General features: G+C 39.0%; 2 protein-coding genes across 2 annotated transcripts in view; one reads left to right on the top strand and one right to left on the bottom strand.

Annotated features, from left to right (window-relative positions):
- LOC147077210 (uncharacterized) overlaps positions 1-22,406 on the top strand; it is a 332,131-nt gene that overhangs the window by 166,120 nt on the left and 143,605 nt on the right. The window lies entirely within an intron of this gene.
- Positions 1-22,406, bottom strand: part of LOC147077216 (uncharacterized) — a 34,882-nt gene that overhangs the window by 9,386 nt on the left and 3,090 nt on the right. The window contains exons 2-3 of the mRNA XM_085940740.1: positions 1,654-8,770; positions 355-644 (exon numbers count right to left, since the gene is read on the bottom strand). Of these exons, the coding sequence (XP_085796866.1) occupies positions 355-644; positions 1,654-8,701 (7,338 nt within the window). The 5' untranslated portion in view covers positions 8,702-8,770. The remainder of the gene's footprint in view (positions 1-354; positions 645-1,653; positions 8,771-22,406) is intronic.

Raw genomic sequence — 22,406 nt, 5'->3', positions numbered from 1 at the left:
GTGGACTCGCAATACCTAGTAATTGTCTATTGAAGCAGGGATGGCATTTAGTGGTACATATACATCTTGTGAGTAATGTATTCATAAACACATTTCTTAGATATTGGAGTCATGAAAGGATGATAAAAATATAGTATAAAAAAATGTGGCGGCATTTTGGCGCTACCTAGGGGCGGCATTTTGTCTAGGGACGTCTCTGCATATAGAAGTCTTGTACGCGGTGGACTACTGAATTTGACAATCGAATACCAGAGAATAATTATAGAGCTTGATTTAGTGTTTTCAACTTGTAAAAATAACGGCGGATTACTGAGAGTGTACTGTGTTGATCAGTCCCGTGGGATTCATGCTTACCGAATTGTCAAAATGACGCATGTAGACCAGCTGGCGCTTCTCAGGATGGTCAGATTCAAGGTGTCGCTGGGCGCTGCTTTCGATGTCGAAGCTGCTTCCGCAAAAGGCGCAGGCGTATAGTGAGTAGGCGTGGACCAGCCGCAGGTGGTGGAATAGGGCCGAGATTATGAAGGTGGGAGACTCACACTCATGGCATCGCAACCGCTCGGTCCTGTGCGCCAGCTTTAGATGCTCCAGGTACAGTTGAGGCGTGAGGAATGCCTTTTCGCAACTATCATTATCGCCTGAATCTGCATACAATAAAAATGAATCTTATTTTTACCATAGTACCTACTTATGTATGTCGGAATTGGACATCCTACCTTCCAGCATGACTTGTCAGAAAACTATTAGGCTAAGGCCACATAAGTAGGTGCTTCGCTAGTGCTGAGCTAGGTGCTATGCTTGTCTACTAAAATCACTACTGCCACATTGCACGCTACGTGCTTAGGTACAAATTCATTTGACATTTGGGAGCGCTTAAGTCAACAACGATGTCACTCTCAAAACTAACCAGAAAGCCACTTCTCACAGAGAATTGAAGTTTATAATTTTGAAAGTCTCAAAGTCGAACTTGTTGGGTGCATAAATGTCTCATCCCATGCGTCATTATTCATAACATCAAAATATACGGTGTTTGACGTTTGTCATACTGAAGAAACATCCGCCATCTTGCAAAATCACTAGGTGACACAATTAAAATAACCAACACGTTTGTTCGCCGGGAGACTCACTAGGTGACTAATAATCATTATATTGAAAATATATGATAAATGCAAAAACCCTAAAATATGCATTTATTCATGAATTATGCACTAATGTTTGAAATATGTTCTAACGTCTCAAAAATGCATTTATATGCACAATAAAATTTTATTTTTGGATTCTGTGTTTCAAAATGGATTTCTGTGCACCTCTAATAGCTGTGAATACACCCTAACAAAACATGCACCAGCATATAAATCCGGGCCCTACTCATCACATAATATACGCTACTACGGTGAACCAAGAAAATTTCTTATTGCCAATCATTCATACGCGGAACAGCCGGGACAAAATGCCAAAACGGCCGGGACCAATGTGTGAAACCGGGAAAATTCCGGTAAAACTGGGACGTATGGTAGGTTAGCCTTTATAACGGTAATGGTCTGCCGAATGTACATTAAAAATAACTATAGTAATCATGTAAGTTTGCTGCGTTTTGCAATTTTTTATTGGAAACAATGATAATAAGACAGTTATAAAAGAAAGGTGTCTCACCTGCAGTGCATTTATAAAGTGGAAATACGCTGTCTTTCGGTAGCATGCCATCGAACTGCCCCATCCTCTTCGCCTGCAGGTCCACCGGAGAGGGGCAAGACACAATAGAGGCAACCGCATCTACCTCAACATCATCGGAGTCCTGTGCGCTGTTCGCCGGTTTAGCGCTGTGCTCTATATGTGTCAGCAAGTCGGAGCCAGAACTCGCAGCCATCGAACACTCGTTCTGTTGATCCGATAGTTTGTGATGATCGTCGATGTGGTTGATGTATTTTAATACGTCTTTGGACGAGTAGGAACACCCATCATCGGCGCAGTTGTAGAATCCGTCATTTGCGATATGGTCCGAAAGGTGAACATCTTTTAAAAGTGATATTTTTTGACTCGCTCCACCCGACGACTGTTTCGATATGACAACAGTTATCGGCTTCGACAACACAGTCGGCGTGTACTTAAGGACCTCCATTTTAGACGTCTCAGGCAAACGGGGTTCACTCGTACTGGGTGAATCAGGATTAAGGCTTACGACGTCTTCTATACAATGCTGCGATAGCGCGCAATCGGGTGAAGATTCTGGTTCAGTTGCTGCAGTATTTTTAACAGCTATTGTCGACTTATTAGTTAAAGGGTCACCAATAGTCATGGGTTGTAACTCCGGTGACAGTTTGTCTTCGGCTTCTAAAACGGGCTCCTTTTTAGTCGTCTCATTAAAGTCGACATTCATATGCGCCACAATATGGTCGAGAGCATACAAATATGTAGGACGCGCATTGTTCTTTCTACGGGTGATGATAATTTGGAAGCCGCACACTTTGCAGAATTCATCCCACACGTCGTCTGCGTGAATAGACTTAATATGATTGGTAATTAATAGGAAGAACGTGGTGTCGAATTTGCAGGCTCCGGTAGAGCAAACGTAGTGCACGTTGCCATTCTCGCATCGGTTAAATTGCAGGTCGCCTATATCCACAAAACATCTCTGCATACAATCACTATCACAACCCAAACGCATTCCAAGTGGCAATTCTGTTGCTTCTGTCTTCATGACGATATCTTTATCGACCAAACATTCATCGTTCGCCATATCTTTATTTGAAAGAGTCACTATTTCATGTTTAACTTCAACATTTTTCAACTCTTTAAGGACGGATTTGGTCGATTCGTCTAGAATAGAAGGAGATTTCGCGTGAGTTTTTTTTGGTCGCAATACCATTACAAACGGCTGTGACTGAATATCCATCGAGTGGTCCAACGCGATTTTTTTATTCTTCGCATCTTGGTGTGGCGAAAGTATTTTTCTTTTTCTCGGGGTAACACTGACCGTACCCTGAACGTCTGACTTCGGTATCTTAGAACTAATTAAAATTTTATTCGGAACGTCAACATCATTAATTACCGCATCAGTATTATCAAATATGTGGTTAGATAAGTTTATTTTGATGATGTCACATTGCTCTTCGAAATGATTAGAAGAGATGTGATTTTTAATATTTTGCTCTGAAACCTGAGTATAATTGCACAGCCCGCATATATACCCGAAAACGTCATCAGAATTCAAACCTGGAGGCAAATTTCTGAAACTACTACAAACGTGTATCATTTTCAAATCGTTTTCTCGACTGCATATATTACATTTTGCCTCGTATTCTCCCGTGTGACATCTGGTTATATGAGAGAAAAACGTCTTCGTGGTAACATTCGTGAACAGGCGTTGGCAAAATCGGCACTGGTATTTGAAAAGCCCACCAGCTGGCGCTTTAATTTTGTCTTGTTTTGTTTCAAACGATTCAGTTATAGCCAGTCCTGCGAATTCAGGATGTAATCTGGATATCATAACTTCAGAATGTGGATGAAAATTTTTAAAATGGGCCACAATATAAAGTCCATTATACTTTTGACAGATCGCGCAGGAATACTTAGATGAACTGGAAATGAAGTGATAAGATTTTATGTCGAACGATTTGTCCAATATTTTCTCGGGACTATCAGCATGTACAGGGGATGTAATGGGCGATGATGCTGAAACTGACAAGTTTTTATGTTTCACGGGCGAAACAGATGTTTTAAATGTATCGATGTTTTTGCTATTTTCGTCGTTATCGTAAATCTCAAGACGCTGCGTTTTGGAATGGTCACTTGCAGTAAGCGATGTCTTATTGGTTGTAACTAATTCTTCAAGATAAACAGGGGGGGAAACATTCTCTTTCAAATTGTTGACAGCATCGTAAGCTGAACCGAGTTTTTTGCAAGCTCTCTTAGGTATAACAGATCCACTCTTTTCAGCAGTCGGCAGTTGTCTTTTTCGTTTCCCAACTTCTTCAACGTTTTTTTCTTTTCCCGTTTCAAAAATTAGTCTGCCAATTCTGGAACCTAAATATTCAGCATCCTTTACACCCTGGCTAATAAACATATCCTTCAAATATTCTTGGAGCATGGTCAATTCTTTAATATATTTCTTGGTTGTTATGGTAGATATTTGGTTTGATGAGTGGGCGACTATTGTTTCAATACTCTCTTCAGGTTCATTTATTGAAAGGTCAGATTGAAGCGATGGACTTGATTCTACATTGAAATTTTTAGAGACATCGCTTGTGCTTGATTTTCCATTACTGGTGTTTTCCTGGGCAGAAGGCAGAGGTAACATTTCGTTCTTTTCACTACTTTCAGGAGTCACATCATCTTTCTTGAATTGTTTAATTTCATCAAACATACTAGCAAAATCTGTTGAACCATCACCGCCTTTTGAGTTTATTACATCTAACAATTGAAGCTTTGTGGATTCGTCTTGTAAAACAGTTGCTAAACTTCTGATCATGTCTTCAAAATTGAGAGATTTCCCATCACCCGACTTAATTGGCAGTGGTGTTGGATTTTCATTCAATTTCGCATCATCCGACATTGTTGGTAACGGTGTCGGGCTGTCGTCCAATTTCGCATCATCCGACTTTACGGGTAGCCTTCTCGTATCTGCGTCTAATTCCGCATCAATGGGCTTGATACGGCACGGTGTTTCGTTTTTGTTCAATTCCCCACTGCATCCCCTTACGTTAACTTCCGGTAGCTTTTCAGTTAAATAATTGGAAGATGAATCAAGTTCGATTTGTTGAATGCTCTCAATACAACTTTCGTCATGTTCTTGAGACACTTTTTTGGCGGTATCTCCGCGTATATCTCCACTGTGTAGTATTTCAGATATTTTATGTGTGTTTATTTTATCGTCAATAAGGGGATAGGTTTCTTTGCCACCACACCCGATAACTTCGATATCGGAAGTAGTTTGAGTATTTTCGATCTCTTTTGAATGCAACTGAATACCCGGTAAAGTAGGCGTCGGCTTCTCACAAACCTTATCCACAGATACTTTCAGGTTTTGGTCTTCATCATTAATTTCAATGACTTCAATAGTAGGCTTACTAATTTTTGGTATTTTAAACTTGATCGACTGACTATCAAGAGATAATCTAGAAGACGAGAAACTTCTTCTTTCTGAATTATCATATTTCTTTTTATCATTAATGTTAGAGGACAGTGACGATTTATAGCGGGATGATTTATCATCTCGAGAATGCTTACTGCGCTGGTATTCATTTTTGTTTCTATTATTCGGATCACTGAGCCGACGAGAATCGGGATGTATATCGTTATTCTTTTTATCCGACTCTTTAGAATCGGTGGGATTAATTTTGATAGTGTCTCGATTTTCAGTACGGTCTCTTCTTTCACGACCATCAGTCTTAGAACGACCGTGCCTATTTCTTTGATCTTTGGGATTCTGCTTAGTGATAATCGGTGCGTATCTGTCAACAGTTTGTTGCGATTGATTGTAGTGCGCCTCGGTTTGGTGGGTCGGTGTGTCATCCACTCTACTACTACTACGCATTTGACAGAAACTATTTCCAACCGATCTCTGGTTCATATTACGCTCGTCAAAATTACCATAGCAAGATTCGCGATTGCGTCCCGCATAGGAATTATCCGAGAATTGTCTAGTATTGAAAGGGTTCAAATTTTGGTTATAAAATCCGTGTTGAGAGTCCATTACGCCGGGAGCAATTTGTGTGCCATAGTTATATGAAATAGGTTGTGTGGAATTCATATCTACGTTGCGCTCGCAGTTGAACATTCTTCCATCTGGACCAACAGCAGGTTCACGATTTAGCGACCATCCTAGTATCTGACTTCTTGACAAATCCACAAAAGGCACCGACACCATATTAGGCTCATTTATTACCATTCTACCCTGGTTTGGGTCTAGATTAATTCTATTAAACATTATATCGTGGTTTATACTGGTTTCTTTTTCACGTCCCATATCATTGTAATTTATTCCGACTTGGACATTACCCATGTATGCTCTTTGCACTAATTGACCGGTATCTACAGGTCCTGATATACTGGGAGACTGTTGTAAAGATCCCACTGCATTTATCCTTCTCGGATCGCGTATATGCATTGTTGCAGGTCTAGCAGAAACATAATTTCCCCCATAAACAGGACTATTAAGACTATCCAACATCGGATTTGTAACTTTAGAATTCAGTACCGATGGAATACTGGTAGATAGATCTTTCACATTTCCACTATTATAACACCTAACGTCATTCCCACTGTTATGCATGATTGGACTCGTGCTACGGTTTATATATTCTCGCATCGGAGTACAGCCGCCCTGTCTGGCGTCTGATACATCTATAGTTGTCAACGGTATATGTGGTTTTGTTAAAGGTGTTATAGATAGCACCACATCTAGTTTGCCTCCAGTTAGATTTGAGCCAATAGTACTAGTGGGTAGTCCTGGTTTGCCAGGATACACGTTGGTCTTGTTGTGTACTATATCATATGCCCCATGAGTCGGAGTAGCCCAAGGGGATGTTACACTACTATTGTCAGAACGTAGCGTGTCTTTTTCACCAACTCTGTGAGTAGATATTTGTTTAGTGATGGTTGTCTTACCGGGACCGGTAACGAGAGATTCGTAAATTGACACCGTTTCTATAGGAGATGCACGTCCATCACACAAGAAACTGCTGTTAGAATCTGCTGACTCGGGTATACTGTGGTTTGTCAAGTTTTCTGTCATGATAACTGTTGGAAGCATACGTTCTCGATGGTCGACGTCCTGAGATTTTGGGACGTCATCAAAATCGCCTATAGTTTCTTCTACAGTGCTGTCTATAATTGATGTGAATCGTGCTCTTTCTTTTGGCGTGAGTAGAGATCTGACAAATCTTTTGTGGTCCTTATATTTTCTAGTCAAGTCTGTAGTATGTATATTTTCGTTAGAGAGTTGAGAATTTACAGAAGACATAGTATTTCTTTTTCCCTTGCACTTTTCTAAGCTTATTCGTTTCGACTTTTGTTCAATGTTTGAATGAAAATTGTCATTCTTTATAGAATCATTTTTTTTTGCTAACAGCTTAGATTTGTCCGTACTTTTTGAAACCGCAAATATATTGGAGTCAACTTTTGCTTTCTTTATCTCGATGCTGAGTGCCTGTGAAATGTCGTCTTCAGAGCTTGGCGGTGGTGTACCAGATCCCAAAACAGCTTTTATGTCTTTATTTGAAGATTCCACAGAAAGCTTTTTTTCATTAGAGTCAATATTTAACTTTATGTCATTGCCTAAAATTACTTCTTCATGAGTTTTTTTAGGAACCATTTTATTTACAATAGCCATTGGGAGATCATCAGCTGTTAGTGATACATTAGTTGCGGCAATTTTAGCTTTTAGCTGGTTATACTTATTAAGAGATTCCGATACTAAATCCTTAATGTTTGTTTTGTTTCTGACATCTATAACATTTTTTTTACCATCTTTATCGAAGATTTCTGATAAATTACTACACAAAATTTCGATATGTTTCTTTGCTTCTTCACCACTTTCACTTATTTCGCCGTCTTCTTTCTCTTTCTTTTCTTTGTCAATTGAATCCGTCAAATCGTCGAATATATTCTCTTCTTGCAGCTGTCGAACCAACTTATTTTTTAGTTCATTCAGCCTACTAATTTCCAACGATTTAATCGTTTTAGATTTGTCTTTCACTATGTCACGTTTGCTCAGGCTGCCTTTGTCGTACATCTTACTAAACTTTCTCGTGTTTTCAATCAGGTCGTACTTCGACGAAGGAGGTGCACAGTCAGAATCCCTTCTGAGGTTATCATTGTCATTTTTGTACTGTCCTTTTTTTAAATCCGTCGCCACATTCTTCGGCTCGTTGTATATTCTAGATTTCTCTGGACTTGGCGATCGTTTTGAGTTGTTGGACGATTTTTGATCGTCGCGTCTATATATATCTGGACTTTTGTATGTATCTCTAACACACTTCTCGCGTAACACTGATCTCATAGGGTTCAACAATTTGCTACTTGACACTGTGTCAAAACTGCGCTTTTTGGGAGATACCATAGAGAGTGAGTCTTTATTTGGTGAACGAAGAATGCACGTGTACTTGGCTTCTTCCGTTTGTGGCGACTGGGATGACCGCTTCACATTTGAACATGTGACAGTTTCGTTCTTTTCATGCGAAGGAGTATTTGTGGGCCAGGCGCCACTGCAAGTAAACAGGGAGTGTTCGTCATTTGAAATGAAATCCCTCGAAACTTGTTCAAGAGTATCTATAACTGCTACGGCTTGATTCGGCGTTTTATCAAGCTGTTCAACATTAATATGATATGGTTCCGTACTAATTGGTTGGACACTTATATTAGTTTGTGTTTTAACACTATGGTCGCTACATGAAACCACATTGTCACTGGTTTGCGGTTCAATTGCAATATTGGCACTTGGTTCTACACTGGAGCTCGGGCGAGACTTAGTACACATTTTCACGACAGTTTTTAATTTCACCGGGCATAATTTAAAATCACTTGGAACAGCATTTTCCGTCTCATTTCCACTGACTTTATTCGATGAAATAGTGTCATTATTAACAGGTTCTTTAATCTCTTCAGTTTTATCAGTGAGCGGGTTTGTGTGTTCATTGCAAAAGCTAATGCTCACTAGTGGTTTTATTATGTTTGGTTCGATTATTGTCGTGGGAGGTGGCATAGTTACTTGAGATATGGATGAATCGTCTGTTGTAGCTTAAGGATGAACTGGCGATCCAGCTCCCGTGGCCTAAAAGTTAAACAAATAAATATTGGTTACAATACAAGCCTTTAATAAATGACGTCTCTAATACACGTATCTAGTATATAATAATATGTATTAGGTATAACCAAATCAAAACGTACGACCCCAGCAGCGATACGGAAGTCTGGGCCAACAGAGTACGGTCATAACGGTTGTTTAGAGAGATCGACGCAACGAGAGCGTCTCAAGGCCAACGCATACTAAACACAAACATACCTGCCATGTTATGCAAGGCGAAATATAAAGCACCTGCTGCAGAATGGACGTACGTACCCGAGAGATAAACCGGCCCCCTTGAACCAACAAATTTTATACCTCCGCCCGAATGTTCACCTCAATGGACTTAAACAATTAACGAATTAATGTTATGGCTAACAGGCAATCATAATTACGCCGGCATCTTTAAAAAATATCAAACTTTCACGTAAATCACGAAAACAGTCATCCTAACGCCGCCTCGCGACCGCTAGCGGCAAACCTAAACAGCAGCTTAAAAACTGCCCTACCGACGACTCTCCGAGGACCCCTGACACCAAGCCAAAGATGATAACGGCGAAAGGTACGACCCCAAAGCCTGAAGAACCATGGAGGCGACACCTGAGAGGACCCATCAAAATACCAACAGCAGACCTAAAACCAACCCACAACCCTAATCCGAGATATAACCCGTCTCTAGCGGCGAATAGAAAACTCACGGGCACCGACGCGACCCCCACCCACAAAAAAGAAAGCCACGCGGGTTTTAAATAGACTGAAACGAAGAGGAGGTCTCTTTTCTCCCCCGATGATCTACGGACCACACCCGGTCCCCTGCAGCACATTCATCTGAAGGCCTCGAAGCAATCAGTCCGCCATACAAACTTTGAGTACCTACCCTGTGTCTTTATTATCGTTCTTTCTTTTTTTTTGTTCTGTACAATTTATCTCCCATTTCTCCATTTATTTTCGAGCCAACTTATCCAACTTTGCTATAACTTTCAAATCATTGCACTGCATTGTGACCCCATGGTTAATATTAAAACTATTCTGATTAAACTAGAACCACATTATTGTGCCTACTTCGGTTCCATTTAGTTATTTCATTGTTTGTATTATCTTTTTATTTTGATCATTACCCCCTCATTTCTTTGTGTTTCCCGTTCAATCGATTAACAACCCCCAGTCATCGCCATTGTACAATAGTAATACCGGATGAAGGTCTCCCACAGGAGACCACCTCAAAGGACGGACCGAACCATCAACTTTCCCATAACACCACAGCCTACGTCCACTCTTCGCGGTTCTCGCAACCCTCGGCCGAGCGGATCCCGCTTCTCCTCAGATCCGACTTTCAAAATCGTCCGCAGCCCGCCAAATCGCCATTAACCATGACAGAATATTAAAATGCCCTGCAAATAACTAACTACGATAAAATAAACTAGCATCAACAGCATACACCGTGCGTTTCTGTCCCCTACACCCGCTTATTTGGCCACGACATTATCACGGTCTGCCATCTCCGCCTAAGCGCGAAGAAGGCCGGTGATAATAGATATCTCGCAATTATTTTTAAAAGTAACCTAATTCTCGACGTTATTGTTTTTATTATGAATTTCTATTTATGTGTTTAAAATTAAGATTACCCGTTTAGCGGTATATATAATTACGATCTGTAATATTATGTTTTATTCAATTTCAATTTATTTATTTTTTAACATATTGCGGACATTACAAATTATAAGTTTAAGACGTTCACAACATGACATTTAGAAACAAAGAAATATAAAACAGTATTACATAAAAAAAGAGATAGATAGTATGTTATTAAAATCTGTATGATACCCAAAGACAGCGGCTTCTTAAAGATTTAAGTAAACAAAAGTACCAATTGCCACTGGATCTAACGATATTTTTGGCTCGGCCGAATATCAAGGCGTTCCAGTGTGTCCAAATGTTTCTGAGTGAGTGTGGCCTACAAGGTTAAACTGTTTTTGTTCTTTTTCTCTTTTTTCCTCTCCTGTAAATTTGTATTGTAATAATTGCATGAGTAATTATTGTAATAATATGTATTAATAGTGTATGTTAAAAAGTAAAGCTAAATAAGACTCAATTGAGACTTCGGAAATTAATAAAAAAAAAAAAGTATGTTATTAAACAGTAGAAATGTGTAAATACAAAAAATACAAATTAGATAGGTACAAGGAAGTACACCGGATGAGTTAAGCAGACCCTATTTTAAGAATTTATAAAACAACGTCCACCTATACTCATATCCTCATGTAGGTGGAATATATCGACACCCGAAGCAATTTCGTCGAACATAGTTATCGCCTTTCCAATTGGCATTACCAGTGGCAGATTGGTTCTGCACCTTGGGAGAATAAACAACTGATGGTCTCTGTTTCTAAGATAGTTATCAGGGACACACAGGTCAACACTTCCCAGAAAAGTTCTCATTTATACCTCGTATAAGTCGACAAAAATACGTAGCTAAACAAAGATTTCTTCTAAATTGCAGACTGCAGTATGTAAGCATGCCTAAGAGAAAGTCAGTTGGATAAAGCCACGGATAGTATCCATACAACCTCAAGTAAAGAAGTCTCAAGAATTTCTTCTGAACCCTCTCCACCATAAGGCCATACTTCAACTGATGCGGTGCCCAAACAAAAGACCCACTCTTAAGTCTGCTTCAAACTAAAGAATTAAATAAAAGTTTTAATACCGTAACATCCGAAAAGACCCGGGAAGTACGCATGACGAAGCCCAACATTTTAAAGCACCTTGTTACAAATGGTAACTTTAAGGCTAATAAATGTCAGTTTATTCTCAAACGTAATGCCAAGATCCTTTACAGATGATATTCGTGACAGAACTCTGCCATGCATCGAGTATTGGAAAAACAACACTTTTGAGGCTCTGCTAAACGACAAAAGATTGCATTTATCAATACTGAATTCTAGTTTGTTATGCCTGCCCCAATCTAATATATTATCTATATGAAGTTGGAGCTGACGACAATCATCCAAGGTGACAACTTCCAAAAATATTGTGCTATAATGTATTAATTAATGTTTAAATTAAATAAACTGTATTAAATTCTATTGTGTCGTGTTCAGCCGATTCGAACTTGGCGCTATTCATCTACCAAGCGCATTGCCATCTGCAAAAACCAGATAGATTCGTATTTATCTAGGACGCAATCCTATACAGCCGATTTCGTTTCTGTTTCGATCTGAATAATATTTAATCTTCCTTTTAATTTTCAACCATTTCTTAATTGCACCTGTATAAATTAATTTTAATAAATAAATAATTGATATTTAACTGATCCCTGAGGAACTGTGCCTCCCTTCCCACCCGCAAAAGGGTATTTCAACGAATGAAATCGTTCACTAATTTGTAAGTTATATTGCACAATATTGCATCAAATATAGAGAGATATATGGCTCCGTTTGTCCCAGGTTGGCTTGATCACCAATACAACCACACCCGCCCGGCTAGAAATACTTTCACGGCTTCTTAATTCTCGTTTTGAGTTAAAATAAGTTTATTAGAAAATATTACTGCCATCTGTGTTTACCACGAGGTAATTTTTTTCATACTAACACCTCCCAGAACACCAGAAGGACTCACCATCCCTGATGGAAGGCATATTCGAGGGTTAAGAAGTGGTATCGTGTAGCCAAGCCCCTACAGGTTCAACCAGCGGTTGTCATACTGGGCACCTTTGGCCCAGTACTCCCGAGCAGAGCCCTATATTGATGATATCGAATAGCATTAGATTATTGTATAATTTTTATACGAATAAGAACTTTTTTTTAAATAAATATTTGATGTGCCAGAACTACAATGTAATTTATGTTATACCCGTTGATACACCCCTGTTACAGGCGGGCTTCTCCCGGTGTAAAATAATCATTTAGTAGCTTAAGTCGAAACGTAACCCTGACCTCTAGAAACGGCTTCATAAAACATCTAATCTGATTCCTTGCTCAACCACGTAAGTATTTCTATTTAATTTAAAAAGTATAAATGATGATGGATGAAAGCGATAATTTTAAGACTAAATATAAGGATTTAAATATAATAAATTTTGCCGCGCATTGTGCATGAAATCCTCGCGCGCCGGCGCCAGGGTCAGGCTCGTGATTCGCCGAATCAAAGATCACGCGATAAAATTTGGCCAATCACGAGAATCCTTTTTGCTGGAACGGCGTCGGTACGCGAAATTTAAAAAGAAAAAAGTAATTAGTAAGCGTCCCCTTTCCGATAGGTACGGACCTGACGACTACAACTGTAAAAATCCCAAATATAATTTGTAAAACTAAAAATTAAGAAAATGTAAAATATAAACAATATCACGTTACGAGCACGAAGGACTGTGTTTTATTTACACTCCAACCGTTTGAATTTCTTTTTTGTGAATCCGGGGTTCGATGGACTCCCGAGCTAGCCGCTGGACCCCCGGGGATCTCAATGGCGCCCTTGGCAACGTGAAGCTCGAAGAATCGCATGGATTCTTCCGAACCCGCGAAATAAAATTTACGCCCGCGAACGCTAAATAAAAGTTTACGATCCAGGAGCCGGAACAACCAAGAAATGGTTAACTAAAAAGCGGACTCCGACGTAACCCTTATCGAAGAAGAAGTGCTGTCTCCAACATCAAACCGGGAGGGCCCTCTGGTGTTCGAAGACAGTCCACATACGGAGCTGACCGCGCCTAGCGTCGTGCTGGAGACCGTAGCACCAGCGCGTCTCCAGTACGACGAATGGCTGCACAAATCCCACCTATGGAGACCAGACACATCATCGACGGTATCCAGCGAGGAGGGCTCGTAGAGGCCACGGCCCACTCACGACGAAAAACGGCGAGCAAAATGCCGATTTTCCTAGGGTATCACTAACATGTGTACCCTAGTCGACCACGGGATGTTCGGTGAGGAGAGAAAAAGGAAACGCGAGGCTAGGGAGCCTCACAAGAGGGCTGAGAAGGCGCGCAAGCTGAGATGAATCGAAGAAGCTGTACGGGCGCAGGCTCGACCACGAGGAGATGAAGCAGGACCAGTCGCCAACCCTCTAGTCAAGGGTGAACGCCGAGTTGCTGTTGGAAGTTTCAGTGTAAACAGTGTAGTTAAAAGTGAAGATAATAATCGTAAATATCCGGAAATTCTTCTAATTACGGATAAAAAGTTAATTAAGGACCCACTTTCTGAGCCCTATAATCTTAAGTTCGTTAGTAAGAAAAATGTACATTCTAGTTTTAAAAATAACGCTCCGCAAAGTGACGCCAATTCTTTCCGTTCAAATAAAGTAAATATGAATGAATTCGAAAACATTAACATTGAAAATCGCAAACAATTTTATAAACGGGAAAGACGATATTCTACAGTAGCGCGAAACCTGTTTCAAAGTTACGCCGTGTTAATAATTTGAATCCAAAGAGAAACGAGGAAAATAGTACACTACCGTCCCTATTATTTCTTTACAAATTACCAATCGTAAATTTAACACAGCGAAAACGGAACGGGAATAATAAGGCGTCACTCGACAAAGTGTTAGTTGTTATGTTAAATTTTAATAATAAGTTAAAATTAGGTATAAAAGGATGAAAGTAGAGATTGTATGCTTGTGATAAAAAAAAAAAAAAAAAATGAGTCAATAAGCCGTAAATTTCTCAACGGGGTTTCAATAATAAAAAAAATAATAATAATAATAAAACGTGAGAGGCACCGTAAATCGGCGCGGCGCGCCTTTGGAATAGGATGTCGGGCGCGTAAAACGAAACAACAATTTTTTTTTAAATAAAATGGGTTTCACTAAAAATAAAGTTAACTACACAGTTTTAAGTGTACTGATCCAGAAATAAATATAATGAGAGGGTGGAATATTTCAATTTTTAATATCAATGTGATTTATACAGTCAATACAATGTTGCAAAATAATTATGGGTATTAGGGTAAAATATTAAATGTGATAGTAAGTACCATAAGTACAATGGGAAGATTTTATATAAAATTAGTAGCTATTTAATGTATGGGGTAGGAGCAATTAATAAAGTAAACTCGAATAAATTTAAAGTACAGGAAGTCTAATGAACGAATAAATTACTAAAGAAAGAGAAAGAATAAATACAGATGAAGACAATTTGGAAGCACAAAGGGAGCCACCTCTCGAAGTAAGCGCATCCAAAGGCAGCGTAGCCGAAAATTCATGATACCAAAGCTTGATGGTGTGGAGAGTGCGCACTCTCCTTTCTCGCGCAGGTTCATGGAGAGACTAGGGACGTGACGCCTGAAAGATATCGTGAAACAACAAGAGGTACCTCCGAAGTGTAACCATCAAAGAAAAAAAGGGAAAGGGAAAAGGATACTTATTGTAAACATCCATCCTATTACCTGTGGGAGAGCCGTGCCGCCGTCAACGAGCCTGGCCGTTGTACCGCTATACGATGCCTTGCCCGCAGTAATAGGAACAGATGGAGACACAGTACCTGTCCATCTATGAGGTGATACTCCAGAGACCAGCAGATCAGTGGAAAACTTTCCACAGGAAGATATCCGCTGCTCGGAACGAGCCTGGCTCAATAGTAACGCCACTACCACGCCCTGGTTGCAAAGGCAGACGACGCCAAACAAGGTACGGTCCTATTGCACCAGAAGAAGAAAAACGTAACACGAAATAATAATTCCGAACGAGGGCCAAACGTCTACAAATGTAGCCCCTAGGAATGCAAAAGAAAGATTGGAAAGCGCGAGAGTCAAAGACTGCAGCTTCGCGACCCCTCCGCTGACTAATAAAAACGAATAAAATAACAAGAAAACCTAATTAAAACAAAGTAACACAAAATAAATGTACTACACTGAAATTAAATCAAACTCTGACCTATTCAAAGGTATCGCGAAAGCATTGCTTTGAGCTGAAAATAATAATCCAAAATAAATATAGAAAATAATAAAAATAGAGCTAAAGTATAGAGTTTTATGTTAGAATAGTTAGATTGTAGTTGAATTCTTTTATAAACTGTTTATCATGCCATGTACTTAACGGATGAACAAGGAATTGGATGGGTGGCCGATGAGATCAGGGCGTACCTTTCGACTTTAATCCAGATGGGGCGAATTGATACACCCCTGTTACAGGCGGGCTTCTCCCGGTGTAAAATAATCATTTAGTAGCTTAAGTCGAAACGTAACCCTGACCTCTAGAAACGGCTTCATAAAACATCTAATCTGATTCCTTGCTCAACCACGTAAGTATTTCTATTTAATTTAAAAAGTATAAATGATGATGGATGAAAGCGATAATTTTAAGACTAAATATAAGGATTTAAATATAATAAATTTTGCCGCGCATTGTGCATGAAATCCTCGCGCGCCGGCGCCAGGGTCAGGCTCGTGATTCGCCGAATCAAAGATCACGCGATAAAATTTGGCCAATCACGAGAATCCTTTTTGCTGGAACGGCGTCGGTACGCGAAATTTAAAAAGAAAAAAGTAATTAGTAAGCGTCCCCTTTCCGATAGGTACGGACCTGACGACTACAACTGTAAAAATCCCAAATATAATTTGTAAAACTAAAAATTAAGAAAATGTAAAATATAAACAATATCACGTTACGAGCACGAAGGACTGTGTTTTATTTACACTCCAACCGTTTGAATTTCTTTTTTGTGAATCCGGGGTTCGATGGACTCCTGAGCTAGCCGCTGGAACCCCGGGGATCTCACCGTTCCACTAACTAATTTTACACCTGTGTGATTCACCAATTATACGCCGGCATCTATAAGAATAACAAACATTCTCGCCGCAGTCGACGGACTACGATAACGGTCATCCCAGCGCCACCTCGCGGCGAGTAGTTGCGAAGCTGGCCAGCAACCTCAAAAATCTGCCGCACCGACAACCCTAAGAAGGCCTCCAACACCTATGCCTAGGAGGATGATGGCCAAAGACACGACTCCAAAACCAGTAAAACCAGGAGGACAACACCCTAGAGCAGTGCTCCGCAACCGGTGTGCCGCGAGACGATGCTAGGTGTGCCGCAGCGCATTATGTCAAAAAATGCAAATAATTTTGTATATTATACAATACTTACTTAATGGCCAAATTTGCGTGCATGGCTGGTAATATATTTGAGCACCTGAATAAAATTAATAAAAAAAAATGCAAGGTGAGAATGAAAATATATTGATATCCTTCACTACCATAGGGATATTAAATAAATTCACTACCATTGAAAACAAGCAATGAATTTTGGGTCCGGCCCAAAAACTTATAACTTTGCTGCAAAAGAAATTTCATCATTACTTTCATACAATCAATACGACTGGATTCGAAACCCTTTTGCAACTAATGCCGGAAATTCTATAGAAGCACTATAATTATATTCGTGAGGAATTTTGTTGAATTGAGGAACGACGTGACGCTAAAAATGAATTTCGTCGATGTTCCATTGGATATTTTCTGAATTTCGGTTAATAAAGAATATCCTCGGATTTCCGACAAGGCTATCGCAGTTCAGCTCCCATTTTATACGACATATACCTATGTGAGCAACTTTTCTCAACTCAAGCTATAATTAAAAATGATAAGCAGTCATACTTGACAAGTGATGAAGAACTTAGGGTTTCTCTTTCGTCAGAGCTCTAGTCTGGGGGACCAGGCTCAGGGGGGGGGCGTAGCAGATCAACCAGATAAGTGAGATAAACACAAATTACAATTTTTCTCTAGTGGTTAAAAAAAAGTCGCCTGCGGCACTATATTACTACACTGATACTAATATTTTTAAATATCCGATTGGGGAGTGTTTGTATTAAAAAATACAAAAATTAGCTAAACATACAATGAATACCATTAATTTGACCTCGAATACTATTTGAAAAACACCATCTACTTTAGAGTATCACACTGTCTTTAACCTTAGCAATAGGTAGGGGGCTCGCTTTAGCATGTGGGGTCCATATTATGATGTATAAATTGTTTTACCTGTGGTGTGCCGCGGAATTCTGGGAATACCTTTGGTGTGCCATGGGTGAGAAAAGGTTGCGGAGCACTGCCCTAGAGGACCTCCCAAAGTACCTCCGGCTGATCTAAAACTCCTTCCTAATCCCAGGCCGAAATAAAAGCCGTCGACATCCACCCCTGGCGGCGAGTAGTGACCCCACGGGCAGCCAAACAAATACCCCTTCCACAACAGGGGTGCCGAGCAGGCTTTAAATCAGTAGTTTCCAAGCTTACGCCCCCCCTTTATATCATTAAATCATCTTTTTAAATAGTCAACAATGTACAAATACAAAAATGAAAGGGAAAACATAAACCAGGTTTTACTACCTACTTATATTAGATTCATTCTTAAATAAATTTGTTTTTCATGTGATGAATGTGCTTGTTTATTAGCATAATCAATTTTAATAGTAGTCAATCCAGGGAACTCAGAAATAATGGGAACTGAAATACACAACGGGTAAGGCGATAGCAGGTAACCGACTCGAGTGAGGATGAATCCGGGTTAAACTTACACACGTGTCTAGAATACGTTTGACGCCGAATACTGAAAACTGCTCTCGGTTTATGCATTTACGCTCATTTAATGTTGGTGTATTACACACACTATTGCACGTGCATAATGCGTGCTTCATTTTCGTAAGACACTCACACATTCAAAAGCCTGCTCACCATGCCGCGTATTGAATATAGCCTATTGGTATTCTATTTATTATCTGTTCTGTGAGTCAATCCTTTCCAGTTTCCTAAATTGCACGGCAGTTATCATTAATTATGTATATAATATATCAATCATCATTTACTATTACTAAAATAATGTGAAGTGCATTAGCAATCTTACCAAGAACTCAGTAAATAGATTTTTGTTTGCTTCAAGCAAACTTATTTTTTTGTAATTTTGATTTGTAAAGCTCCATTTTTTATGATTGCCTTCACTTTCTCTTTTTAAATCAGTGAATGCATTAGTGGTCCTTGCATTGATTTATTCACTCAGTTTTTTTAAAATTTCAACCAAATAGACAAGTTTAACAACAAAATTATGGTTCCTAAACAAATTTGCCTCAAATTTCAACATTATGATTTGACCCTTTAATTTCATTTTTTCACGAGATAGCCAGCGTGCTTCATAATAGCATATAAGTAAGGTATTACAAAATTAGTCTCTATATTTTTAGACAGGTTTGCAAACAACCTTTTATAGGACTGTTTTTTATGTAGTTTATAACTTTCTTTTCTTTCGACTATGTTTGATCCTAATAGGATCATATGTGCCTTCACAGAGTAGAGGTTTGTATATTTGACAGATTTTGTTTTTTAAGAGAAATGGATGTCAGTCACTTGCTCAACCTATTAGGTCCATACCCTGACACACACAAATTGAAAAACAATATGTGTACTTGCCAGACCCAGGATTCGAACCTGGGACCCACGGCGTTATAGTCCAACGCTTAAGACGCGCGGCCACCATGGGTGTTCAGTTAAGTTAACTAGCGGCAGCAAATAAACTATGCATTTGCACACTGCAAACCTATGGCTACGTTAATTGTGTTAAGCTTTTCGCGCCTCCCAGTTTCGAAATCGCTACTTTAAATAACCTTGCGCAAGTAAAGGAAGCTCTCTTTTCTCCCTCGATGATCTCCAGACCAGACCTGGTCCACCACAGCGCCTTCATCTGAAGATTTCGAGGCAAGCAGCTCCGCCCTACAAAACCGTAAGTACTCTGTGTATTTATCATTATTGTACTACTTCAATTCCATTTAATTATTTCATTGTTCTTAATTTTTTTAATCATAATTATTCCCTCCTCATTTCTTTGTATGTTCCCTGTTCAATCGAAATAGTATTAACAACCCTCAATCATCGTCATTGTACCATAGATATCTCGCGATTATTTTTAAAGTAACCTCACTATGACAGCAACTTTCTCTAAAACTTCATCGAACGTCGCAATAAAGTAATTCTAACTAATTCTTGATGTTACTGTATTTATTATAAATTATTATGTATGTGTTTAAAAATAAGATTACCCTGTTAGCGTTATCTAGGATCAAGACCTGTAATATTATAATGTTTTATATTGTGCTACCTCTTTTAATTCTATTGTAGCATCTTTGAATTATGCGCTATTGATCTAAAAACCACACTGCCATCTGCAAAAACCCGATAGAGTTATATTTATCAAGGACGCAATCCTATATAGTAGATTTCGCTTCTGTGTTTCGAATTAAATAATATTTATTCTTCCTTTTTAATTTTTGTCCGTTTCATGAGTGCACCTGTGCAATTTAGTTTTAATAAATAATTATTGACATTGAACCGATCTTTGACGAACTGCACCTCTCCTCCAGCTCGCAAAAGGGTCTTGCAATGAATGAAATTGGTCACTAATTTGTAAGTTTTGTTGTACAATATTGTGTCAAATATAGGAAGATATAGGGCTCTGTTTGTCCCAGGTTGGCTTAATCACCAATACAACCACACCCGCACGGTTAGAAAGCCTTTCACGGCTCTTTAACTCTCATTTTATAATAAAACAAGTTAATTAGAAGATATTACTGCCATCTGCGTTTACCATGACGAGGTAATTATTTTTCATACAATCACCCCATAGAACACCAGAAGGACTCACCGTCCCTAGTGGAAGGCATATTTGACGGTAAAGAAGTGTTTTTGCGTAGCCAAGACCCTACAGGTTCAACCAGCGGTTGTCATACTGGGCACCTTTACCCCAGTAGTCCCAAGCAGAGCCCTATATTGACAATAGCGCATAGGTTTAGTTTGTTGTATAATTTTTATAAGAATAAGAACCTTTTAATAAATATTTGATGTGCCACTACTATAATATGACTTGTATTATACCAGTGCAATTTTACCCCATATCTCTGTTACCTTATTGTGTAATAAATGCCCATCACGACAAACAAACCGAGCGTTTGATTCAACTCTTTCTTCTAAAATGTAACTTTTTATATTGTGTCAAAATGTTGTATCTCCCTGATATTTATGTTGAATAAGCTCTTACCACATTTTATTTTTATGTAATAACAGGTAACTCGCGAACTTCACTTCAGATACTCATGTGAGTAAAGTGACAGTTGATCGAATTGTCGTGAGGTTTGACCTGTTTATTAACATACCTAGGAAGTATATTATCTGTATGTTACAAAGCTTATTTGTGAATATATACAAAATGTCAAGACGAAGTCATCTAGTAGGTCAGGATTTCCCAAACTATGTTCCGCGGAACACCAGTGTTCCGCTGAATCTGAATAGGTGTTCCGCGACAATTTGGAAAGGTTTTATACACTGCACCACATTTAAAGATCTTCTACTAAGTAGAAGTAAAATAGGTAAAACTAAAATAAGTAAAGAATCTACTTCATATTGAAAGGCGAGTGATGATCAATCTCCACTGATGTTTATGACGTCAAGTATCTAGGTCATGGCCCTCACAAGGAAGGGGGGGAGGGCTGACAGGGCTCTAGCCTGGGAGCCTGGGCTTACGGGGGGTCCGGCGTGAGATATCGACCAGCCAAGTGAGATAAATACACATCACAAACATGCACTAATAGTCAAAAAATGTCGCCTGCGCTGTTTCACTTCAAGCATACTTACATTTAATAAAATTATGTGGTTTTGCCATACAATATTTGATTATTGTCGATATTTGACAAGTCTATAATTGTGCATATCAACATAAAAGTGGGTGTATTAAAAATACAAAAAATTGCTAAAAATACTATTAATTTTACCTCGAACACCATTTGGAATATGCAACTGTAGATCATCACATTGCCTTTAACCTTCGCGATAAGTAGGGGGCCCGCCAAAGATCCTAGCCTGGGGGTCCGTTTCAGGATGAGGGGGCCATGATCTAGGTACAGGCGGAGGACCATCCTTACACTGTGCGCACGAAAAATATGGGGTATATTGTTTTTACATGACCGGTTGACGTCTTGTCAGTTTAACGACAGTTGCCAAAATTGACAGGTTTGCGAAGTGTTCCATTGCAGAAAAAGTTTGGGAAACCCTGTAGTAGGTAATGGAAATGGTCAAACAAATTTTATTATGAATGCAGGTATTAGTGCTAGTTTTATGAGCATTACCATTCTTATTCTAACGTCAAAATATGTCAAAATAATTATTGTTCAGTTAAAAATGATATTTCTGAAAATGGCAGTCTAATAGCTGAGAATATTCAGGAAATGGATGAAAATACAACGATTAATGTTATAAATCCTCCGACAAATATTGTTATTGACAATTGACAAATATTGAGATAATTGAGATATTACAGCGAAATCTCTGTTCACTTGAAAGTTGGTCAATAAAGAATAAATTAGAATTTAATACTGACAAATGTTTTTGTATTACTTTTTCTAGGTCGAGAACCCCGATTAAATATACCTAATTATATTATGTCAAAAAGTTCATTAAAGCCTCAATCTGAGGCGAAAGATCATGGGAAAATTTTTGATTCTTTATTATCTTTTCACTTGCATATATCTTCTACGGCTCTACGTGCGAGTAAGCTTCTAGGATTCATCATGCAACAATCCAAACCATTCAAGAATCCAAATGTATTGTGTACACTCTATGTCTCATTAGTGCGTAGCATTCTTTAATATGGGTCGATTATC

The sequence above is a fragment of the Rhyacophila brunnea genome, unplaced genomic scaffold, assembly GCF_057557595.1.
Source record: "Rhyacophila brunnea isolate RB1 unplaced genomic scaffold, BYU_Rbru_1.0 scaffold_13, whole genome shotgun sequence".
NCBI classification, from domain to species: Eukaryota; Metazoa; Arthropoda; class Insecta; order Trichoptera; family Rhyacophilidae; genus Rhyacophila; species Rhyacophila brunnea.
This window is presented reverse-complemented; position numbering and strand designations above follow the sequence as displayed.